General features: G+C 44.1%; 1 protein-coding gene across 1 annotated transcript; it reads left to right on the forward strand.

The window, feature by feature from the left end:
* The first annotated feature begins 4624 nt into the window (after positions 1-4624).
* On the forward strand, positions 4625-7468 carry BTG1 (BTG anti-proliferation factor 1). The gene is made up of 2 exons (XM_066550403.1): positions 4625-5027; positions 6188-7468. The coding sequence occupies exons 1-2, from the start codon at positions 4880-4882 to the stop codon at positions 6550-6552; spliced, it is 513 nt and encodes a 170-aa protein (XP_066406500.1). The 5' UTR covers positions 4625-4879; the 3' UTR covers positions 6553-7468.
* Positions 7469-14112: the final 6644 nt, after the last annotated feature.

The raw sequence follows: 14112 nt of genomic DNA on the forward strand, positions 1-14112 counted from the left end.
TTTCAGGATGAAACACACACTGCTCCAACACTGCAGCTAGGTGCAGGGTTGCAATGCTGGGTTGAGAGGCAGGCTTACATTTGGAGCTGAAAAGCCCCTACCCCCTCCTCATTGCAGAGTGCTGCTTTGGCAGTGGGCTGGATCCATACCATGATTCTGAGGCCAGGTCTGTGCCTGAGCTCAAGTCCAAACATTTCTAGTGGCAACAGAATAGGAATGACAGCCTACTCTCAAGGCTCCAGGGGAAAAAAGCCTTAGTGTCAACATTCCCCTTGGAAGGCAGGTAAGTGCACTCACCTGCAGTGAGAGGGGCTGGCTACTGCTTTCTCTGTCTACAACCAAGCCATGGAGCCAAAGTTTTCCAGGGAGGTGTCCCATATCACCACTGTAGCTTGAGGAGTGTCTGCTTGAAAACTTTACAAAACAAGGTGGGAATTCACAGCCAGGCCATGGGGTCTCCTGAGGAGCAGCATGGCATGCAGGGCTGGCTATGGACTCTGGGTTACATCTGCCTCCTGGAGCAGCAACTTAATGTCACTAGAGCTGCCACTGTGAAAGAGTGAAAGAATGAAACAGGCTAAAACATTGAAAAATGTTTTAAGCATCCCATGGAAAGCTTTCTTCTGCATAAAGTTAAAATAAAAGAGGAAACCTCTTCCTATACATTTTCAAATACTTGGTAAATGACAAAAATACTGAGGCATTTTAGTTACATCAACCTACACTAAAACTAAACTCTACACAGAATGGATTGTTGTTGTATTTTATGTATTGCAACCAGCACTCTTCAGCTTACAGGTGAGAAAAAGCTTATGCCAATCTAAGGCATACATAATCCTTTTTGGAAACAAATACCAATTATTTCTCAACTGTTATTTCTCTATTAGATCAATGCCAAACAATGCAAAAAATTATCTAGACTTGACAGTAAAACAGGAAGAGACCTAACACTTTTCTACACTGAAAGGCTTTAATAAGATACCACATAAAAAGCCTGTAGCTCTCTCAAACAGGAAAAAATATCCATGCTGAATATGTATTGTATTTATTTTCATAAGCAAATGTATACTAATTCAGAACCTAAGACTAGAACAATTTTTTTAAAAATCAAGCAACTCTAATTCTTCTCCTTTGAACTCTTGAATCTTTCCACCTACCATAAAGAACACTCAGTAGCTTCAGAAAAGCTGTGAAAAGAGCATGTTGCAATAGTTGCAGGGTGTGTATGTGTGTGTGTGGCACAGATAAAAGTGTATTTCTATTGCTTATTTCCATTATGACAGAACTCAACAAAGTTCCAGGCTCTCTCCAAACCAGTGTCAAGAAACAGATTCTGCCAAAACAACATGAAAGAAATGTTGTAAAGGTTGCATTGTATTCCTTAAAAGTTAGGAAATATCAGAAGCTGGGATACCAGTAGAACCTTAATTCAACCCTTCTGTGCATATCCATTATGACCCAGTCTTTAATTACATGATCACATACCCTTTTCCTTTATTTTTCCTCCCTAGGGCCTCTGCCTCATTTCAAGCATCAGATGGGCTGAATAAAGCAGTTCTTAAATGTTTACATTTATCTTCTTCAGCACCCTGCCATTAATGTATCAGTGAGCATCTTGCACTATTGAGCAGGGAAACTGCCTCCTCTGGGGCTGGAGCTGGAGACAGGAGTAGACAGCTGGGAGCTGGCCAGAGAAAAAAGAACCGCTTAGTATATCCCAAAATGTGGAAGCACTGAAAAAGTTCAGAGTGGCATGACAGATCAGTGAAATGTGCTGGCAGCTGGCAGGAAGCTAAGCTACAAAGCAGCAACAGGCTATGGTGTGCTAGCTTGCTTGATGCTCTCCATTACAGTCCAGCCAAGAAAAGATGACTTTGCTTGATGCCACAAGCTACATGCCAAAGTCTTCCCCATCAATTAAGAGCCTGCAGGCTGTAAAGATGAGGATCTTTGGGAGAATTTCACAGGCCAGAAATGGCAGCAGCTCCTTTGCTGTCCTGCCTAGCACTGAGATGGAAATGGACTTGCCTGGACTGGGAAAACAGCATCAGCAGCTCCAGTCACCTTGTTCACACCCATGGACAGGGATGAGATCCTCCTGGCAGGAATCTCAAGCCTTGGCCTTGAAGTTACACTTGAGCAGCTTGCTGGCTGCAAGCACTGAACACCAAGGCAGTTCATTCCTTACCAGTGGACTGGATCTGTATGCACAGCATTTTACCCTTTCCACAGAGAAAACTTTTATACACGCTGCTACTATTTGGAATCAATAGGAACTATGAAAACTGATTGCTGAAGAGTCCTGAATGTATTGACTTTGCAAGAGATTGGAGAGGAACTCCTTGATGGTACATAAAGCTTTTTTCTTTTTTTTTTTAAGATAGAAAAAAATTTAAAAAGGATATTTTAAATTTCTCCCCCTCTCAGTAGTGTGACATGAAGTACATGTTGCCACCTTATGTTCTTAGAAGCATAACTCAAGGGGGATGATTGAAATCGCAACAGCCTTGCTGTCCGTGGCAGTTATGGTGGGAACAGCTTTTTAAACCTCATGTTGTGGGGTGCTACTATATATGACCACTTACCTACTTGAGAGTTTCTAAAACTCCTTCTGAGCATTTGATTCTGGATGGAATTAAGTAGAAGAGATGAGAATGTGGCCCAAATAAAAAAAAAGCTCAGGTCCAGGCAAAGGTGGCAAATATTGTATTATTTTTTGCTGTTTTTTGAAGTATTTTGTGGTATTTTGAAGTAACTATTTTAGCATAATTGTGATGCTCAAACATCACTTTTGCCCAAGGTAAGTGGCAGTTTCCAGTAGGATGGTGGGCCTTGCTGTGAAGGGGGAGAGAAGCATCTGCAGTTGAAGGTTTGAAAGAGCACAGCGCTTTCCAACCCATGAACTGAGCAGAAATGGCAGCTCTGGATATACCTCACATGTACCACGGAAGCACTGAGAAGAAAGGATGGCTGGCACCTGAGGAGCACAGGCCAGGATGGCAGCTCTTCCCTTCTGACAGAATGGAGGGTCAGCTCATGATTATTAATGTAAATACTCAGAAGTTAGTAGGGGGAAAATGGATGGGACTATGCTCTAAAACCCACACCAACATTTTTAGTATGCAGTAAAGCTGTGAGTTTGAGCTTTCCCGATTATCCTTTTAAGGTGTTTCACACATATCCTTTGTGTATAGAGTCAATGAGAGTCCCCTAAGGCTGGGCACTAACCTAGGATAGATCCCGTGTGCAGAGAAAAGACCAAAAAGCACTATAAAGTTACACTTCTCACATCAGATAAGCAAAAAAACACCGTTTACTTTCATCTTTTATTCAAATTATTTCACACACGTATTTTCTATAGATTTCATTAGTGAATTATTTTCACTGAAAAAGAAATTGTATGCTGTGCGTGCCTTTGTTGGGCTAATTTCTGATCGCTGACTGTAAGAACTGTACATGCAAATATCAGGCATCAGGCTGTATCTCACTTGAAGCTTTGCAAGGGGGCAGGGCACAAACCCTTGGGAAAGAATAAGGTTTCCTATCAAAGAAGCTGGACTTTTGTGTTTTTTAACAAAACCAAAACAAACTAACCAAACAGAAATCTTCTGCCGTTTTTTTTTCTCTCCCCTTTTTTTTTAGCAAAAAGGGAGACAGAGCACTGGAAGGCCTGAGACAGACGCACTTCTTGGCAGTCACCGGCTGATACATCACTCACCGCAAAGGTTTTGTGACAGTATACCTAGGTCAGTGCGATGGGGAAGGCGCGGAGAGCACGGGGAGCGTGCACAGCCAGACGCTGTTCGGGGATGTCCGCAGAGAGCCAGAGCCGAGGCCTGGCTGCCGGCCTGTGCGAGGCTTCGCTGTGCTCCGGCACACGGGCCGGCCTGCGCGGAGGCCCCCGGCCGGAGACCGCGGTGGGGACGCGGTCGGAAGGGCACGGCTCACAGACGTGAGGGAGCGCCGCTCTCGGCTCTCGGGCCGCCGGGTACTGCCTGGCGCCACCGGCGCAGCCCTGCGCTCCGGGAAAAGACGAGGACGCACAGACACGTCGGGAAAAGGCGAGGACGCACAGACACGTCGCCTCCTCCGCCGCCTGCACGCACAAGCGATCACCGGCCGCTGTGGGAGCGCCCCCGCCGCTGCCGTGCTGCGGCCGCCCTTGCGCGGGGAGGCGCCGGCTCAGGCCGGCCCGCCGCCCCCGCCGCTGACGTGGCTCCGCGCCCCCCGGAGACAGCGCGCGGCCGCGCTCGCGCGGGTTCCCGCCGCGCGCCGCGCCCTGCCCGTGCTGACGCGCGGGAGGACGCCCCGCACTGGCGCGCGGCCCGCACCCAGCGCGCGCGGCCCGCGCGCGGCCCGCACCCGGCGCGCGCGGCGGCCCCCCCGCAGCGAGGGCGCGCGCCCCAGCACGCAGAGGCCCTCGCGCGGGTACGCGAACCCTCGCGCCGACCCCCGCGCGCGCCCCCGGCTCTATTTGTTTACAGCCGATTACGTCACCCACCCCGGCAAGCCCCGCCCGGCCACTGCCGTCACGATGGTGCGATCGCCGGATTGGCAGCGGCGCGCCCCCGGCGCCGTGACGCAACTTCCGGTCGGTAGGGGCTATAAGAAGCGGCGGACGGCCGACAGCTCCCTTCACCCCTCGCCGCAGGAAATGCGGGGAGAGCTGCTGCGGCCACCGCTGCTGCCGCCGCCCCCCTGCCGTAGGAAGAGGAGGCGGAGGCTGCCGCCCCCGGGATGTGATCTGGGCTCTGCCGCTTGCTCCGCGCCCAGTTAGAGCCGCGCCGCCCCCGTCCCGTCCCGCGCCGCTCGCCCCGCGCCCCGTCTCGCCCCAGCGCCGGCCGCCCCGGAGACCTGGCTGCCGCCCGCCGCCGCCTCCATGCATCCCGCCCTGTACACCCGGGCCAGCATGATACGTGAGATCGCCGCGGCCGTGGGCTTCATCTCCAAGTTCCTGCGGACCAAGGGGCTGATGAACGAGCGGCAGCTGCAGACCTTCAGCCAGTGCCTGCAGGAGCTGCTGGCAGGTGAGGGCGGCGAGGGCGCGGCGGGAGCCGCTCTCCCCCGTCCGCCGCGGGCCGCCCGCCCGGGCAGGACTGCCGGCGGTGCAGGCGGCACTGCGCTCCGCGGGCACCCGGAGAGGGGGAAAGGAAAGGTCGGTCCCTCCGAGGGACTGGAGCCCCCGGCGGGGCGACTGAGGCTCCGCGGCCGTGGCTCGCCCCTTGCGGGCACCCTTCGTGCCGAGCCGGCCCCGGCGGTGCGGGAGGCAGGAGCGGGGTATAAACAAAAGGGGCTCGGGCGTCGCGCAGGCAGCTCCCCCCTCCCGTCCGTGCCTCCGTAGACAAAGCTTTCGAACAGCCCGGACTTGAGCTCCGCGCCGAGGGCTCAAACCGCCCTGCTTCCAGAAAGAAAAACGCTCCGAAACTGGGTTTTTTTGTCAAGTAAAATTCATCGGTAACGATGGGTGTCTGTTCCCCTTTCTTCTGGAAGCGTCTCTTAGCTGCCCACAGCCCCGGTTAGGAGCGAATACCGTGGGTTCTTTCGCTTCCCAGTGGTTTCGTAATCCCAAGCCCCAGTGGGCTCGGTAGTGGCTACGAGTACCCTCGGATCGATAGGGTTTTGGGTGGGATATAATTCCTGAGGTAAGTGAAGTCCTTGGTTTCTCGCCATGGAAAATAGGCTGGGAAGGGCAGTGGTGAAATACAGCTTGAGTCAGTCGGTAAATGCTGCCCAGCTTCCTCCCTAGTTATTTTTGGGTGTTCTTAGAATGTGACGAGCTAAGCATGGGTGTGATCGCAATAGATGTTGGAAAGGGTCTTTTTTTCCTATCTGGTTTATGGTGTTTTGAAGGTCTTGAGTTTTTCTGTTATGTATGTAATAATTTCTGTATTTTTGTGTTTGTTTTTCTGAATGCCAGGAAGTTGCTTTTCACTCCTTTCTGGCGGTGGATGTTGTCTCTATACAGTAGCACAAAATAGTAACTTTGTACGAGTGCTTCCCAAGGGACATTGCACTTCCGTAAATCATCATCAGAAATAAAACCGATAATGATTTTTCAAGTCATTTTATGCTAAAATAATAAGATTATTAAGATCTTGAGGTACGAAATTTGCAAGAGACCAACAATTGCTGCGTGTATCTTTCAGCGTGGAATTAAGGAGGATAACGTTTGTTTTTTGTTTTATAGAACATTACAAACACCACTGGTTCCCAGAAAAGCCATGCAAGGGATCAGGTTACCGATGTATCCGGATCAACCATAAAATGGATCCTCTCATTGGACAGGCAGCACAGCGGATTGGATTGAGCAGTCAGGAACTGTTTCAGCTTCTTCCGAGCGAACTCACTCTCTGGGTTGACCCGTACGAAGTGTCCTATCGCATTGGAGAGGATGGCTCCATCTGTGTGCTGTACGAAGCTGCGCCAGCAGGAGGTAGCCAAAGTAACACCAACATGCAAATGGTAGACAGCAGAATAAGCTGTAAGGAGGAACTTCTCTTGGGCAGAACTAGCCCTTCCAAAAGCTACAATATGATGACTGTATCAGGTTAAGATATAGTCTGTGGATGGATCACCTTAAAATGGATGGATAAATTTGGTTTTTACTTTGGGTGGGCACCTCTGGGGATGGATTATGGAATTTAAACCATGTCACAGCTGTGAAGATCTGGCACACGTTAGAGTGGTATTCTTAAAGTGACAGTGCCATAGTTTGGACAGTACCTTTCAGTGATTTAATAGCCTGTGAGTCAAAATGATTGCAGCTTGCTAGGGAGTAAGAAGATCTAGGAAGTGTCAGTTTCTCCAAGACACCTGACTTAATTTCTACACCAATTTTCAACCCCAATCTGTATTTATAAAGTGATTCTCTGCAGTAGGTCTTGCAGAGTAAATTTGCACTATTACATTTATTAATTGTTAGCATTTTTGGCAGCTCAGTAACAAGACTTATGAACACCATAGTACTGGAAATTTTAATTTTCAGACTTTTACCTAGCACTTACAAATATGTATAAATGTACATAAGATAAAAATAGTAAGAATAACCTGGGGAAATGGTCAGATCTTTACATTGGCCTCAAAAGTAGCAAGTGATCAGAATCTGCCATGGCAACAGGCTTTAAAAAGACCATATAAAGACACTGTCTGAACTGTGGTGTTAGCACCAGCCAGCTATCTGTACATTTGCTAGCTTGTAGTTTTCTAAGACTGAGTAAACTTCTTATTTTTAGAAAGTGGAGGTCTGGTTTGTAATTTCCTTGTTCTTAATTGGGTAAAAGTCTTTTCCACAAACCACCATCTATTTTGTGAACTTTGTTAGTCATCTTTTATTTGGTAAATTATGAACTGGTGTAAATTTGTACAGTTCATGTATATTGATTGTGGCAAAGTTGTACAGATTTCTATATTTTGGATGAGAAATTTTTCTTCTCTCTATAATAAATTGTTTCCTATCTTGGCATTTTAATTAATCTCTTGTCGTGATTACATAGGATCAGTTAAATTATTTTTGTCTCACAGTAGAAATAAAATAGGTACTATAAAGGCCTAAGAACATCAGTGGCACCCTGATGCTAGGGAGCACTTGGTACAGACCTGGATTGATGAAGACCTCACATATAAATGCTTGGGAAGTTTAGGGGAACACGATGTGTATGTCACTTTAAACCTTGTAAAAACAGTCAATGTGGAAATAACTCCAGGGCCAGTAATTCCAGGATATGAGGAAAAGGTACAGAAATAACAACCACCAAAGATGACTTGAATAAATCCAGAGGATTAAAGTTTACTTGGCTTCCTGATGAAGGATAATAGCAAACCTAAATGTCCATTGTGACCTACTTGCTCACGAGTTCACAGTTCTTACCTGATGGATTCCCTGCACAATAAGAGTTGGGACAAGTGTCCCTTAGCCTTAAGAGCAGATTGCTGCCTTTTGCTTTCTTCAGATGCAAGACTTTCACTTTAGAAATCATTAAGATTGGATTCAACAAAAGGTATGTTGATCTTTTTTCCCGAACTTTAAAGATTGGCTGAGGCGAAGTGAGAAGCCCATACTTATATGTGTATTCATAGTTAATGGATGATGTAGAGATGTGATTCACTTAAGCACCACACTAGTGTCATTTGGTACAGCACAGCAGATACACTTGAGAGAAATTCCTTATCACTCTACACTTGTCAGAGTGCTGGAGTAAAACTCAAGACTTCTGTTCCTTATCTCCTGTGTACTTTGTTCTGTGAGTGCTTAATAAAAGGCCTACCCACCTTGGTCACTTCAGTCACAAGAACTGCTGTTGATGCTCTGAATGAAAGGACAGCCATCATTACTTGCCAGCCAAGCTTGCAAGCTATGGGAGAACTGAGCATCGGACTTGCCAGCAGTTGTTGCACCTCCTGCTCAACTATGAATGAGCCTTTGCAATTAGGCAGTAGTAATGTGTTGTATCTCCAGTTCATGTCTTTGTAATGATCTGTAATATAGCTGGTTATATATAAGCAAAGCATAAGACTGAACTATCCGGCTTTTTTTAGCAATTTCTTTTCCTTTGTTTTTTTGAAAGTTCAAATTTACAAATACGATTTTTACAATGATCTGCATATGTATGGCAATATTCAGCACTTCAAAGTACTGCTAGGGCTTCTCTGACCCTATGGCTTTCTAGCACGGAGTGGTGGAAACATAAGTGCTCCTGAAGCAGTGAACTTTAAAGACCTTGCTCTGTAGGCATCTGACAAAAGATGTATGACCAAAGCTTCAGAGTGAGCCTGTGTTATAGTAAAGTAAAGGTGTAACTCATGCATAGAGTTAAGGTTTAGGCTCATGTTTTGATACCTTTAAAATTCTCTTACTTTTAAGATGACACTTTAAATTGTTAAATCTGTAAGCAAGAAATTTATTCTAGTTGTAGGACTACTCAAACCACAATTTCTGTTTTGTTATTTCTCTGCAGACAGCAGAAGCGTATCTGAGTAGAAAGAAAACACTGAGCTTGGCTTTAAAGCTGTATTAAACTTTCATGAAGCTCACTGCTGGCTGAACCATGCTTGGTCTATTGTGGCGCTGCCTGCAGCCTTTTCTGCTGCACAGCGAGAGCAGCATCAGAAGGGGTAGCTGTATAGTTGGTCTTTGACGTGAGCTGTGCACATTATGAAAGCATCAGCTGTCAGTACTTTCTTTTTGGTAAATTAAGCATAGCTTTGTGAGGCAGCAAGTGTTCCATCTGTGAGACTGGCATGTGACACTGAACCCAGAGTGAGCCTGCTCCTTTAGATCGTTAACATTTTGGTCCTTTTACGGTAAGGTGCTTTCATTCATGGCATAATTTTTAACTGCAGCTGTAAGTAGTAATTGGTACAACCCATGTCCTCAGAGTTGCTGGGATTTATTCCAGCTGGAATTTAAATATACCCCAATGTGCACACAATGTGCCCTTGTCTGATTTTGAAAGTACTTAGCATACTGTGGCAGCAGGGCATAAGGACTCCTGAGAGAAGCGGAGTATGTCTGTAGGAGTAGGCTGTTGCCAATCCTGTGTTTTGTTGCAGGTAGAACAAACAGCACACTAAGCTAAATGCTTGTCACTTTTGAATTTCATTTGAGGTGCCATTACGAAACAGGCAAGGCTGTTATTTTAATGCAAATGTTAGCGATGAGAACACATTCAAGACCTGCTTGATCAGTGCACGTTAGTTAAATTAGCTGACTTTCCTTGAGGAGCCCTGAATAGTCCTGTAGTTGTTCTGAGGGCAGTCTCAGCTGTAGGAGGCTCTGATGCTGCAGCTCTTCTCAGAGTGATGGATCAGTCTGCTCAGACTTGTTGACCATTCAGTGAATGTCTTTATAAAAAGTGTACAGTTGCTTTCTAGTTTATGCCAGGTGAGCAAATTTTTTTTTTTTTTCTGACAGTGTTCCCCCACTGTGCTACTGTGTGGTATCAGATCCTACCACTCAATGCTACTTTTGTATTTATGTTTGGTAATGATGCTCCTCCTATACAGAGTTGTATACATGTTTCCTGTAAGAAGCTCTGCTTTTTCTCTTTTGTTCTCTTTGCAGTTGTGTTTTTCTCCTGCTTATTCAGGAGAGCAGCCATTTGGACCATAATTTTCTTCTTCCTGTAGACCTTAGTGTCATTTTTTGGTTTGAATAGAGATGTGAGGATTCTCATTCGATTGCTAATAATGCTGATTTTAGTTTTCCACTTTTTTCTGCTGACTCTGCAAAGATTTTCAAGTAGATCTGTATATGACAGGCCACTATGCCACAGGATATTATTGGTTTGTTCTATCAATCTACACAAGAATTTGGAAATAACATGAGGTGCTTTTCTGATGTGAAAATGCCAGCACAGGCTTATACTTTTTTTGTATCTCGTATTGGATCATAGGCTATGAAAGTCTTCATTCCGTATTCATAGGATAAGAAAGTCTTCTATATTTATCACAAAATGAGTCTTCTTGGATCATACCAAGTTGTATGTCTCATGCCATGGTTTAGAGATGACAATTTTGAAGGCTAAATATTGTTAAGCCTGTATGTTTTTTATTGCCTTCAATTTAAATGGGTAAAGGAAAAGTTTGAGAGATTATTTAGAAGCAGGGGGAACTATACTGCAGCAGTAGAACCTTACAAAACAGTTTACTGATGTGCAAACCATAAAGAATCCAGTTAGTGCTTCTGGAGTGCTTGGTTTGTGCTGATGCTTGTAAACATTTCTGTCACCAAATTAAGCAGATGTCATGGAACATGAACACTCAATACACATAAGGTGTCCTTCTAATTAACCTCGTTTATGCTGGGAGAATATGATCTCTTGTTTTTGTGCAGGTTAGCAATGAATACAGCAAAGAACATTGCTGTTTTCTTTTTTGTGTGTCTAGGTAAAGCTGATTTCTGAATTTCTATAAATCAAGTAGTGCTCTACATTTTACAAAGATTCCTCTACTTAATGCCATAATTTTAAGAGAAAATAGTTTATATTGGCAAAAGCTGCCACTTGACTGAAGAACATTAAAGCTGTTTTTAGTTTAAAGAGTGAAACATGTATAGACTGGAGATAAATAGTTCTCCCAAAAAAGGAATGTGTATTTACACATTCTTGGTGTAATAGCAGAGGTTATTTTTACATGTTTCAGATTTACATTCCAATGTGAACACTGAGAAGCAGGATGTTAATTCAGTGGCTTTCAGGGGTTGTAGAGCAAGCTGGGCTTAGACAATAAATGCTGTATTAATAGTTAGCAGTGACAATTTCATCAACATAGGAATTGCGGGGTATAATTAACATCAGTTGCTTTGACACTCTGCTCTTAATGTATGGTTTCAACCTTTCTTTCAGTAGCAGTTGGAGAATGCACTGTGACAAATTATTGCTGATACAAAGTAGGTCAACAGTAAAATGGCTGACTTACCAGAAATGAACAGATCTAAATTATTGTTAACTTCATGTCTAGTGGAATTCTCTTAGTGGCTAAGGCTGTGCTCTTGTGTTTCTCAAGCGTGAACCTTGTATACATCTTTTCCTAACTCCTTATTTCCTAACCGTTTGATATTTTTGTCTAAACAAGAAGGAGCGTTTCCTCCCAGCTGCTGGGAAGAAATCCACACAAGCAGTAGTGCTGCATGCCTGACAATGCAGATGTTTGCCCTTGTAGTATTGCAATTCCATGACTGCAAAGCTGGCAAGGAAAATTGACTCGCAACCAAGGAAAACAAGTGAAATGCTGCATATTCAGGTTTCCAGGTTTCCTTTACTGAAAGTGACTGGTGACAACATATGAGGAGGGGAAACAGGATCATACAGGATGAGAAATATCCCAGGCTGAGGGAATGTTGATTATGTTTTTGCAGAGCGAAGTGATTCCTGTGGTCAGCTGCTCAGTGTCTCATCATGGCTTGCAACAGTCTTCTAATGCTTTCTTGAGAGGTGTAGCTTTTACCTTTTAGATACCAGGAAACCTCAAGCTTTCACATTCTCTGGGGCACTGTAAAATCCAACGTGATTGTTCTATGTGCTGATTATGTAACTGAATAAAATGATAAACGTGGGCCTGTAGGCATGGTAAGGATGCAAGGGAGGAGAACTTCAGTCTTTTTGGAGCAGCCTTGAATGTAGGCAAAGAGCAGCAGTGTCTGGAATGCCCAAGGACAGTGTCAGGGCTGGAGATGCTGTCCAGCATTCACAGTTGGGTTCCAGGCAGCAACACTTACCTAAGGAGCTCTAACATGGAGCTAAGGCTTGGCTACATCTAACTCACAGATCAGCTTAAAGACAGATTTCTAGTACCAGTGAGTCATCTGATGACATTGGCTGCAATTAAGAGTTTCCAACAGTGTGCCCTTGCTTTCCTATGTTCATTTTTTGCTTTTTGTAATGTAAGAACATGTACTAATTGGTGGTTTGCTGGGCACAAATTACTGAGTTTCTTGTATGTTAAAAAGAATATCTAAAGACAATATTTCTTCTCTGCACTGAAATTTAAACAGAGGGTTTTTTTATGTATATATGGGTACATATATAAATTTATTGTATAAATGTATATATATGCACGCATTTAATTATTAGACTATTTTTCAGTGGGTCATCCTGAAGTCCCTGCTGGCTGTGATTTAATTCAAGTCACTGCAGGTGTTCTGAAGATTGTAATTTTGCATAGGTGGGGGGCAATTATCCACCTTATTCACTTTTTATGCCTTAAGACCTTGGTATTAACAGGAACATGTATTCCTATTTTTCTCTTTAATTTTTCGGTATGTGAATTTGCAGCTTGACTCAATTTGCTATTTAGCTGAGTAGATTTTCAGGATTTTTTGTGTTCTGGAGCAAATTGTATCTGTCTAAGGGAATGTTTGCAACAGTTTAATCAGTGTGATACTGGGCTGACAGGAAATAAAGCAAAGGGATTTTTTACTTTGTATATTCATGCCAATAGTTTGTAACATAGGAGGCAGATTTCTCTGGTTTCTGGTAAGCAGACGGGTGAAGAATCAACCAAAGGTCTGTTTTGGTTGAGCCTAGCACACTTCCCTAGATGGCTGCAACAGAGCAGTTGCTTCTATATGGTAACATTCACATTCTATAGTGTGTAAGGTATTTGTTTACAGGTGTGAAAAGCTCTATATCCTCAGAATACTACAAAATAAAATCGAGGTGCTCGTGTGGCACATCTAATGCTATGAAGTTATTCTAGTGATATTAACCAACTTTGCAGTTCCACCTCTAGATGTAGCCTTTGTTATAATAATTTAGTTTTTAACTCCTATCTTCCTGCATCCTTTGTCATTTGCAGCCTATTGTCTTAACTCCTTTGCTTGCAGGCAGCATGAGGTCATTCTGTTTGTGGATCAGTAGGGAAAAAAAGAAGGCAGTACAAGTGGCAGTATCAGCCTGAATCATGATGACATTAAGGAAAATGATAAATTTAGTTCCATGTTTGTAAAGGACCTGTGTCTGTGTGATGAAGGTACTAGATTGTAAATTTTGATGGTATTTATCATACTTTCTTTGTTGTCTAGATACATTTAACATAGGTGAGACTTTTGTAATATAATTGAGGAAAAACATGTTGCAGATATGTAAGAACTTTTTAGAAGGGACAGCTGAACAAATATATCTTCCTGATTGTTTATCCAAATGTTCCTGTGACTATCTTCAAAGCTTGTTGCTTGCAGAATTGACAAGCCCTGCATCGTGAGCAGCAGAACCCTGGCTCTGAATACTGAAAGCGATAGTTTCTGCAATTATTCACTAGAAAAATACGTGCATGTCATTCAAATTTGAAATCACTTTTCATAGAATTTACTGAAGTTTAAGTTAATTCCTAGCCAACCTGATATGTGTACAGAATGTCTCCTGAATTATTAAACTGATGTAACCCCATGACTAATTCTGCAGTACAGATATGTAATTTCTTTTTCTTGCCCCTTTTGTACACCCTCCTCTCTACAGGAACATCCCTTTGCAAGCGGTTTACAAATAATAAAATGAAGATTGGTGCTCCAATGTTTTAAAATATAAGACCTCAGCCTCTGCACATTCCTAATTTTACTGGTGTGAGTACCGTGGAGCCTTTTGACTTATCCATGTGAATACGTCATATGCCCTTCAG

The sequence above is a fragment of the Molothrus aeneus genome, chromosome 5 (assembly GCF_037042795.1).
Source record: "Molothrus aeneus isolate 106 chromosome 5, BPBGC_Maene_1.0, whole genome shotgun sequence".
NCBI classification, from domain to species: domain Eukaryota; kingdom Metazoa; phylum Chordata; class Aves; order Passeriformes; family Icteridae; genus Molothrus; species Molothrus aeneus.